This window comes from Anomaloglossus baeobatrachus, chromosome 4 (assembly GCF_048569485.1).
Source record: "Anomaloglossus baeobatrachus isolate aAnoBae1 chromosome 4, aAnoBae1.hap1, whole genome shotgun sequence".
NCBI lineage: Eukaryota > Metazoa > Chordata > Amphibia > Anura > Aromobatidae > Anomaloglossus > Anomaloglossus baeobatrachus.
Window position 1 is genome coordinate 4594195 of NC_134356.1, and position 11088 is coordinate 4605282.

General features: G+C 65.0%; 1 protein-coding gene across 1 annotated transcript in view; it reads left to right on the forward strand.

Moving 5' to 3' along the window:
- Nucleotides 1–2086: 2086 nt before the first annotated feature.
- Nucleotides 2087–11088, forward strand: part of ETNK1 (ethanolamine kinase 1) — a 32766-nt gene continuing 23764 nt past the window's right edge. The window contains exon 1 of the mRNA XM_075342482.1: nt 2087–2406. Coding sequence (XP_075198597.1) covers nt 2260–2406 — 147 coding nt within the window. The 5' untranslated portion in view covers nt 2087–2259. The remainder of the gene's footprint in view (nt 2407–11088) is intronic.

An 11088-nucleotide genomic window follows, 5' to 3' on the forward strand; every position in this document is an offset into this window, starting at 1 on the left:
TGAGTGTATAGGGGCAGTATTATAGTGAGTGTATAGGGGCAGTATATAGACTGTATAGGGGTAGTATTATAGTAACTGTATAGGGGTAGTATTATAGTGACTGTATAGGGGCAGTATTATAGTGAGTGTATAGGGGCAGTATTATAGTGGCTGTATAGGGGCAGTATATAGACTGTATAGGGGCAGTATTGTAGTGAGTGTATAGGGGCAGTATTATAGTGGCTGTATAGGGGCCGTATTCTAGTGAGTGTATAGGGGCAGTATTATAGTGAGTGTATAGGGGCAGTATATAGACTGTATAGGGGCAGTATTATTATTATTATTTATTATTATAGCGCCATTTATTCCATGGCGCTTTACAAGTGAAAGGGTATACGTACAACAATCATTAACAGTACATAACAGACTGGTACAGGAGGAGAGAGGACCCTGCCCGCGAGGGCTTACAGTCTACAGGGAATGGGTGATGGTACGATAGGTGAGGACAGAGCTGGTATTATAGTGAGTGTATAGGGGCAGTATTATAGTGAGTGTATAGGGGCAGTATTATAGTGGCTGGATAGGGGCCGTATTATAGTGAGTGTATAGGGGCAGTATATAGACTGTATATGGGCCGTATTCTAGTGAGTGTATAGGGGCAGTATTATAGTGGCTGTATAGGGGCAGTATTATAGTGAGTGTATAGGGGCAGTATTGTAGTGAGTGTATAGGGGCAGTATTATAGTGGCTGTATAGGGGCAGTATTATAGTGAGTGTATAGGGGCAGTATATAGACTATATAGGGGCCGTATTCTAGTGAGTGTATAGGGGCAGTATATAGACTGTATAGGGGCAGTATTATAGTGAGTGTATAGGGGCAGTATTATAGTGAGTGTATAGGGGCAGTATATAGACTGTATAGGGGCCGTATTCTAGTGAGTGTATAGGGGCAGTATATAGACTGTATAGGGGCAGTATTATAGTGAGTGTATAGGGACAGTATTATAGTGAGTGTATAGGGGCAGTATTATAGTGAGTGTATAGGGGCAGTATTATAGTGAGTGTATAGGGGCAGTATTGTAGTGAGTGTATAGGGGCAGTATTATAGTGGCTGTATAGGGGCAGTATTGTAGTGAGTGTATAGGGGCAGTATTATAGTGGCTGTATAGGGGCAGTATTATAGTGGCTGTATAGGGGCAGTATTATAGTGGCTGTATAGGAGCAGTATATAGACTGTATAGGGGCCGTATTCTCGTGAGTGTATAGGGGCAGTATTATAGACTGTATAGGGGCAGTATTATAGTGAGTGTATAGGGGCAGTATTATAGTGGCTGTATAGGGGCAGTATTATAGTGAGTGTATAGGGGCAGTATATAGACTATATAGGGGCCGTATTCTAGTGAGTGTATAGGGGCAGTATTATAGACTGTATAGGGGCAGTATTATAGTGAGTGTATAGGGGCAGTATTATAGTGAGTGTATAGGGGCAGTATTATAGTGGCTGTATAGGGGCAGTATATAGACTATATAGGGGCCGTATTCTAGTGAGTGTATAGGGGCAGTATTATAGACTGTATAGGGGCAGTATTATAGTGAGTGTATAGGGGCAGTATTATAGTGGCTGTATAGGGGCCGTATTATAGTGAGTGTATAGGGGCAGTATTATAGTGAGTGTATAGGGGCAGTATTATAGTGAGTGTATAGGGGCAGTATATAGACTGTATAGGGGCCGTATTCTAGTGAGTGTATAGGGGCAGTATTATAGTGAGTGTATAGGGGCAGTATTATAGTGGCTGTATAGGGGCCGTATTCTAGTGAGTGTATAGGGGCAGCTTTCATGTCTTTCTTGGCTGTTTCTCAGGCTTCATGTTATCAGGCTGCAGTGATTTTGCGGTGATTCAGTGTTTGGGTGTTGCGCCTTTGTTATGGTGATTACGGTGCCGCTCCTCCCGGCCGTGGTATGACGTCACAGGTTGCGGTTTCATCAGGTGACGGTTGGAGCGGCTTCTGGATTGGTCAGTAGTTTTTATTAAGCGCTTTACGGTAGACGAGTGACAGTGGTGACGTCACGGGTCAGGCCACTTGCGCTGTCAGTAGGGGGGCGTGTCTGCGGTGTCGGAATTTTCCATTCAGCGGATCTGCGGCGTGTGCGGGGTCGCGCTGCTCGGGGTCGCGCTGCTCGGGGTCGCGCTGCTCGGGGACACGGGCGGGCTGTGCGGGACGTCGGGCCGGGCGCTGCTGTCTCTGCTCCGCGGCCGGGTCCGCTCCACACGCCCGCTAATGGCGAACTACATCCATGTGCCGCCCGGATCCCCGGAGGTGCCGCGCCTGGAGCTCACCGTGCTGGAGGCGGCGTACCGGGAGGGGGCCCTGCGGCTGCTGCGGGAGCTGAGGCCCGAGTGGAGGCCGGAGGAGGTCACCACCCAGGTACCTGGGGGATGGAGAGGGAGGCCGGTAGTACAGGGAGGAGGCCGGAGGAGGATGGAGAGGGAGGCCGGGAGTACAGGGAGGAGGCCGGAGGAGGTCACCACCCAGGTATGGGGGAGGATGGAGGAGGTCACCACCCAGGTATGGGGGAGGATGGAGGAGGTCACCACCCAGGTACGGGGGAGAATGGAGGGGGGGGGCCGGGGGAGGATGGAGGGGGGGGCCGGGGGAGGATGGAGGGGGGGACCGGGGGAGGATGGAGAGGGAGGCCGGGAGTACAGGGAGGAGGCCGGGGGAGGATGGAGAGGGAGGCCGGGAGTACAGGGAGGAGGCCGGAGGAGGATGGAGAGGGAGGCCGGGAGTACAGGGAGGAGGCCGGAGGAGGTCACCACCCAGGTATGGGGGAGGATGGAGGAGGTCACCACCCAGGTACGGGGGAGAATGGAGGGGGGGGCCGGGGGAGGATGGAGGGGGGGACCGGGGGAGGATGGAGAGGGAGGCCGGGAGTACAGGGAGGAGGCCGGAGGAGGTCACCACCCAGGTACGGGGGAGGATGGAGGAGGTCACCACCCAGGTACGGGGGAGGATGGAGGGGAGGCGGGGGAGGATGGAGGGGGGGGCCGGGGGAGGATGGAGAGGGAGGCCGGGAGTACAGGGAGGAGGCCGGGGGAGGATGGAGAGGGAGGCCGGGAGTACAGGGAGGAGGCCGGAGGAGGTCACCACCCAGGTACGGGGGAGGATGGAGGAGGTCACCACCCAGGTACGGGGGAGGATGGAGGGGAGGCGGGGGAGGATGGAGGGGGGGGCCGGGGGAGGATGGAGGGGGGGACCGGGGGAGGATGGAGGGGGGGACCGGGGGAGGATGGAGGGGGAGGCCGGGGGAGGATGGAGGAGGTCACCACACAGGTATGGGGGAGGATGGAGGAGGTCACCACACAGGTACGGGGGAGGATGGAGGGGGAGGCCGGGGGAGGATGGAGGGGGAGGCCGGGGGAGGATGGAGGGGGAGGCCGGGGGAGGATGGAGGGGGAGGCCGGGGGAGGATGGAGGGGGAGGCCGGGGAGGATGGAGGGGGAGGCCGGGGGAGGATGGAGGGGGAGGCCGGGAGCACCGGGAGGGAAGGCCGGGGGAGGATGGAGGGGGAGGCCGGGAGCACCGGGAGGGAAGGCCGGGGGAGGATGGAGGGGGAGGCCGGGAGCACCGGGAGGGGAGGCCGGGGAGAATGGAGGGAAGGCCGTGGGAGGATGGAGAGGGAAGGCCGTGGGAGGATGGAGAGGGAGGCCGGGGGAGGATGGAGAGGGAGGCCGGGGAGGATGGAGGAGGTCACCACCCAGGTACGGGGGAGGATGGAGGGGAGGCCGGGGAGAATGGAGGGGGAGGCCGGGGGAGGATGGAGGGGGAGGCCGGCAGGGGAGGCCGGGGGAGGATGGAGAGGGAGGCAGGGGGAGGCCGGGAGCACCGGGAGGGGAGGCCGGGGAGGATGGAGAGGGAGGCCGGGGAGGATGGAGGGGGAGGCCGGCAGGGGAGGCCGGGGGAGGATGGAGAGGGAGGCAGGGGGAGGCCGGGAGCACCGGGAGGGGAGGCCGGGGGAGGATGGAGAGGGAGGCCGGGGGAGGATGGAGAGGGAGGCCGGGGAGGATGGAGAGGGAGGCCGGGGAGGATGGAGAGGGAGGCCGGGGGAGGATGGAGGGGGAGGCCGGGAGCACCGGGAGGGAAGGCCGGGGGAGGATGGAGAGGGAGGCCGGGGGAGGATGGAGGGGGAGGCCGGGAGCACCGGGAGGGAAGGCCGGGGGAGGATGGAGAGGGAGGCCGGGGAGGATGGAGAGGGAGGCCGGGGAGGATGGAGAGGGAGGCCGGGGGAGGATGGAGGGGGAGGCCGGGAGCACCGGGAGGGAAGGCCGGGGGAGGATGGAGAGGGAGGCCGGGGGAGGATGGAGGGGGAGGCCGGGAGCACCGGGAGGGAAGGCCGGGGCAGGATGGAGAGGGAGGCCGGGGGAGGATGGAGAGGGAGGCCGGGGGAGGATGGAGAGGGAGGCCGGGGGAGGATGGAGAGGGAGGCCGGGGGAGGATGGAGAGGGAGGCCGGGGGAGGATGGAGAGGGAGGCCGGGGGAGCACCGGGAGGGGAGGCCGGGAGCACCGGGAGGGGAGGCCGGGAGCACCGGGAGGGGAGGCCGTGGGAGGATGGAGAGGGAAGGCCGGGAGAGGGAGGCCGGGGGAGGATGGAGAGGGAGGCCGGGGAGGATGGAGGAGGTCACCACCCAGGTACGGGGGAGGATGGAGGGGAGGCCGGGGAGAATGGAGGGGGAGGCCGGCAGGGGAGGCCGGGGGAGGATGGAGAGGGAGGCCGGGGGAGGATGGAGAGGGAGGCCGGGGGAGGATGGAGAGGGAGGCCGGGGGAGGATGGAGAGGGAGGCCGGGGGAGGATGGAGAGGGAGGCCGGGGGAGGATGGAGAGGGAGGCCGGGGAGGATGGAGAGGGAGGCCGGGGAGGATGGAGAGGGAGGCCGGGGAGGATGGAGAGGGAGGCCGGGGAGGATGGAGAGGGAGGCCGGGGGAGGATGGAGGGGGAGGCCGGGAGCACCGGGAGGGAAGGCCGGGGGAGGATGGAGGGGGAGGCCGGGAGCACCGGGAGGGAAGGCCGGGGCAGGATGGAGAGGGAGGCCGGGGGAGGATGGAGAGGGAGGCCGGGGGAGGATGGAGAGGGAGGCCGGGGGAGGATGGAGAGGGAGGCCGGGGGAGGATGGAGGGGGAGGCCGGGAGCACCGGGAGGGGAGGCCGGGAGCACCGGGAGGGGAGGCCGTGGGAGGATGGAGAGGGAAGGCCGTGGGAGGATGGAGAGGGAAGGCCGGGAGAGGGAGGCCGGGGGAGGATGGAGAGGGAGGCCGGGGAGGATGGAGGAGGTCACCACCCAGGTACGGGGGAGGATGGAGGGGAGGCCGGGGAGAATGGAGGGGGAGGCCGGCAGGGGAGGCCGGGGGAGGATGGAGAGGGAGGCCGGGGGAGGATGGAGAGGGAGGCCGAGGGAGGATGGAGAGGGAGGCCGGGGGAGGATGGAGAGGGAGGCCGAGGGAGGATGGAGAGGGAGGCCGGGGGAGGATGGAGAGGGAGGCCGGGGGAGGATGGAGAGGGAGGCCGGGGGAGGATGGAGAGGGAGGCCGGGGGAGGATGGAGAGGGAGGCCGGGGGAGGATGGAGAGGGAGGCCGGGGGAGGATGGAGAGGGAGGCCGGGGGAGGATGGAGAGGGAGGCCGGGGGAGGATGGAGAGGGAGGCCGGGGAGGATGGAGAGGGAGGCCGGGGAGGATGGAGAGGGAGGCCGGGGAGGATGGAGGAGGTCACCACCCAGGTACGGGGGAGGATGGAGGGGGAGGCCGGGGAGAATGGAGGGGGAGGCCGGGGAGGATGGCGAGGGAGGCCGGGGGAGGATGGCGAGGGAGGCCGGGGAGGATGGAGGAGGTCACCACCCAGGTACGGGGGAGGATGGAGGGGAGGCGGGGGAGGATGGAGGGGGGGGCCGGGGGAGGATGGAGGGGGGGACCGGGGGAGGATGGAGGGGGAGGCCGGGGGAGGATGGAGGAGGTCACCACACAGGTATGGGGGAGGATGGAGGAGGTCACCACACAGGTACGGGGGAGAATGGAGGGGGAGGCCGGGGGAGGATGGAGAGGGAGGCCGGGGGAGGATGGAGAGGGAGGCCGGGGGAGGATGGAGAGGGAGGCCGGGGGAGGATGGAGAGGGAGGCCGGGGGAGGATGGAGGGGGAGGCCGGGGGAGGATGGAGGGGGAGGCCGGGGAGGATGGAGGGGGAGGCCGGGGAGGATGGAGGGGGAGGCCGGGGAGGATGGAGGGGGAGGCCGGGGAGGATGGAGGGGGAGGCCGGGAGCACCGGGAGGGATGGCCGGGGGAGGATGGAGAGGGAGGCCGGGGGAGGATGGAGGGGGGAGGCCGGGAGCACCGGGAGGGAAGGCCGGGGGAGGATGGAGAGGGAGGCCAGGGGAGGATGGAGAGGGAGGCCGGGGGAGGATGGAGGGGGAGGCCGGGAGCACCGGGAGGGGAGGCCGGGGAGAATGGAGGGAAGGCCGTGGGAGGATGGAGAGGGAAGGCCGTGGGAGGATGGAGAGGGAAGGCCGTGGGAGGATGGAGAGGGAGGCCGTGGGAGGATGGAGAGGGAGGCCGTGGGAGGATGGAGAGGGAGGCCGGGGGAGGATGGAGAGGGAGGCCGGGGGAGGATGGAGAGGGAGGCCGGGGGAGGATGGAGGAGGTCACCACCCAGGTACGGGGGAGGATGGAGGGGAGGCCGGGGAGAATGGAGGGGGAGGCCGGGGGAGGATGGAGGGGGAGGCCGGCAGGGGAGGCCGGGGGAGGATGGAGAGGGAGGCCGGGAGCACCGGGAGGGGAGGCCGGGGGAGGATGGAGAGGGAGGCCGGGGGAGGATGGAGAGGGAGGCCGGGGGAGGATGGAGAGGGAGGCCGGGGGAGGATGGAGAGGGAGGCCGGGGAGGATGGAGAGGGAGGCCGGGGAGGATGGAGGAGGTCACCACCCAGGTACGGGGGAGAATGGAGGGGGAGGCCGGGAGGGGAGGCCGGGGGAGGATGGAGGGGGAGGCCGGGAGGGGAGGCCGGGGGAGGATGGCGAGGGAGGCCGGGGGAGGATGGCGAGGGAGGCCGGGGGAGGATGGAGGAGGAGGAGGCCGGGGGAGGATGGAGGAGGATGGAGGAGGAGGAGACCGGGGGAGGATGGAGAGGGAGGCCGGGGGAGGATGGAGAGGGAGGCCGGGGGGAGGATGGAGAGGGAGGCCGGGGGAGGATGGAGAGGGAGGCCGGGGAGGATGGAGGAGGTCACCACCCAGGTACGGGGGAGGATGGAGGGGGAGGCCGGGGGAGGATGGAGGGGGAGGCCGGGAGGGGAGGCCGGGGGAGGATGGAGGGGGAGGCCGGGAGGGGAGGCCGGGGGAGGATGGAGGGGGAGGCCGGGGGAGGATGGAGGAGGTCACCACCCAGGTACGGGGGAGGATGGAGAGGGAGGCCGGGGAGAATGGAGGGGGAGGCCGGGAGGGGAGGATGGAGAGAGAGGCCGGGGGAGGATGGAGGAGGTCACCACCCAGGTACGGGGGAGGATCGAGAGGAGGCCGGGGGAGGATGGAGAGGAAGGCCGGGGAGGATAGAGGAGGTCACCACCCAGGTACGGGGGAGGATGGAGAGGGAGGCCGGAGGCACCGGGAGAGGAGGCCGGGGAGAATGGAGGGTGATGCCGGGAGCACAGGGAGGGGAGGCCGGAGGAAGTCGCCACCCAGGTACGGGGGAGGAGGCCGGGGGAGGATGGAGGAGGTCACCACCCAGGTACGGGGGAGGATGGAGAGGGAGGCCGGGGGAGGATGGAGGGGGAGGCTGGGAGGGGAGGCCGGGGAGGATGGAGAGGGAGGCCGGGGGAGGACGGAGGTCACCACCCAGGTACGGGGGAGGATGGAGAGGGAGGCCGGGGAGAATGGGGGGGGAGGCCGGGAGGGGAGGCCGGGGAGGATGGAGGGGGAGGCCGGGGAGGATGGAGAGGGAGGATGGAGAGGGAGGATGGAGGGGGATGCTGGGAGGGGAGGCCGGGGAGGATGGAGGAGGAGGCCGGGGGAGGATGGAGGAGGTCACCACCCAGGTCTGGGGGAGGATGGAGGGGGAGGCCGGAAGCACCGGGAGAGGAGGCCGGGGAGAATGGAGGGTGAGGCCGGGAGCACAGGGAGGGGAGGCCGGAGGAAGTCACCACCCAGGTACGGGGGAGGAGGCCTGGGAGAATGGAGGGGAGGCCGGGGGGAGGATGGAGGAGGTCACCACCCAGGTACGGGGGAGGATGGAGGGGGAGGACGGGAGCAACGGGAGGGGAGGCCGGGGAGAATGGAGGGGAGGATGGAGAGGGAGGCCGGGGGAGGATGGAGGAGGTCACCACCCAGGTACGGGGGAGGATGGAGGGGGAGGACGGGAGCACCGGGAGGGGAGGCCGGGGAGGATGGAGAGGGAGGCCGGGGGAGGATGGAGGAGGTCAGCACCCAGGTACGGGGGAGGATGGAGGGGGGGGGACGGGAGCACCGGGAGGGGAGGCCGGGGAGAATGGAGGGGCGGATGGAGAGGGAGGCCGGGGAGGATGGGGAGGATGGAGGGGAGCATGGAGGAGGTCACCACCCAGGTACGGGGGAGGATGGAGGGGGAGGCCGGGGAAGATGGAGGGGAGCATGGAGGAGGTCACCACCCAGGTACGGGGGAGGATGGAGGGGGAGGCCGGGGAAGATGGGGGGGGAGGATGGAGGAGGTCACCACCCAGGTACGGGGGAGGATGGAGTGGTAGGCCGGGGAGGATGGAGGGGGGTACCGGGAGAGGCCGGGGGAGGATGGAGGGTGAGGCCGGGTAGGATGGAGGGGGAGGGAGGGGAGGCCGGAAAAGGTCACCACCCAGGTACGGAGGAGGCACGGGGGAGGATGGAGGGTGAGGCCGGGAGTACGGGGAGGCCGGAGGAAGTCACTACCCAGGTACGGGGGAGGCCGGGAAGTATGGATGGGGAGGCTGGAGGAGGTCACCACCCAGGTATGGGGGAGGATGGAGAGGGAGACTGGGGAGGAGGCACGGGGGAGGCCGAGAGTGGAGGTCACCACCCAGGTGGTGGATGGAGGCTGGAGGAGGTCACCACCCAGGTACGGGGCGGATGGAGGGGGGGTACCGGGAGTTTAGGCCGGGGAGGATGGAGGGTGAGGCTGGGCATACCGGAAGGGGAGTACCGGGGGGGGGGGGTTCCTCCTGTCCTGTGCGGGGGAGGGGTCCAGCGTGTTCCTCCGATCCTGTGCTTGGGGGGGGGGGGGGTGTCCGGCGCGTTCCTCCGGTCCTGTGCTTGAAGGGGGGGGGGGGGGGGTCCGGCGCGTTCCTCCGGTCCTGTGCTTGGGGGGGGCGGCACCTTCCTCCGGTCCTGTGCGGGGGTCCGGTGCGCTCCTGACTTTTATGACGCAGGGACCGTTTTGCTTGTTGTAGTGATCTGGAATCTGACAACCCACAATGCAACATTCCTGAGATATCGAGGAATCCCGGGCATCGCACCCACCCGACACCCGCTGAATACATGCTATTGTTCACTGCTATCAGCCACTGCAGGCTGCCTTTGCTATCATCAATGGAAACAAGTGACAGGAAGTGAAGAAACCTCCCCTCCCCCCACACTGCTGTATGAGACCCCCCCCCCCCCTGATGTCAGCCTCTCTTATAATGCTCCAGGACTGATAGTCAGGGCCAAAAGTGTTGGCGCCCTTAAATTGTTCCAGAAAGTGAAGTTTCTCCCAGATACTGACAACCCGAACATAGGATGTGTGTGTGTGGTGCCGCGGGGCGGTGTGTGTGTAGCGCGCGTGTGTGTGTGTGTGTGTGTGTGTGTGTGTGGTGCCGCGGGGCTGGGTGTGTGTGGCACACGTGTGTGTGTGTGGTGCCGTGTGTGTGTGTGTGTGTGTGTGTGTGTGTGGTGCTGCGGGGCTGGGTGTGTGGTGTGCCGTGTGTGTGTGTGGTGTGCCGTGTGTGTGTGTGTGTGTGGTGTGCCGTGTGTGTGTGTGGTGTGCCGTGTGTGTGGTGTGCCGTGTGTGTGTGTGTGGTGTGCCGTGTGTGTGTGTGTGGTGTGCCGTGTGTGTGTGTGTGGTGTGCCGTGTGTGTGTGTGTGGTGTGCCGTGTGTGTGTGTGGTGTGCCGTGTGTGTGTGGTGTGTGCCGTGTGGTGTGCCGTGTGTGTGGTGTGCCGTGTGTGTGGTGTGCCGTGTGGTGTGCCGTGTGTGTGGTGTGCCGTGTGTGTGGTGTGCCGTGTGTGTGGTGTGCCGTGTGTGTGGTGTGCCGTGTGTGTGGTGTGCCGTGTGTGTGGTGTGCCGTGTGTGTGGTGTGCCTTGTGTGTGTGTGGTGTGCCGTGTGTGGTGTGCCGTGTGTGTGTGTGGTGTGCGTGTGTGTGGTGTGCCGTGTGTGTGTGGTGTGCCGTGTGTGTGTGTGGTGTGCCGTGTGTGTGTGGTGTGCCGTGTGTGTGTGGTGTGCCGTGTGTGTGTGTGTGGTGTGCCGTGTGTGTGTGGTGTGCCGTGTGTGTGTGGTGTGTGTGTGTGTGTGTGTGTGGTGTGCCGTGTGTGTGTGTGGTGTGTGTGTGTGGTGTGCGGTGTGTGGTGTGTGGTGTGCGGGTGTGTGTGTGTGGTGTGCCGTGTGTGTGTGTGGTGTGCCGTGTGTGTGTGTGGTGTGCCGTGTGTGTGTGTGGTGTGCCGTGTGTGCCGTGTGTGTGTGGGGGTGTGGGGGTGTGTGTGTGTGGTGTCTGGTGCCGCAGGGGTGTGTGTGTGTGTGTGTGTGTGTGTGTGTGTGTGGTGTGCCGTGCCGTGCAATATAGAAATAACACACTACGGAGGAGACCCTGGAGGACCCCACTGCTGACACAGAAAAATGCTACAGAGGAGACCCTGGAGGACCCCACTGCTGACACAGAAAAATGCTACGGAGGAGACCCTGGAGGACCCCACTGCTGACACAAACACATTATGGAGGAGACCCCACTTCTGACAGAGACAGAAACACGTAAGGGAGGATACCCCAGAGGACCCCACCTGCTGACAGACAGAAAAAAGCCCAAATGTACGTAACCAAAATCCTTCTAGTCTTGTGGACAGATGAGACCAGAATAGAGCTTTATGGTAAAGTGCATC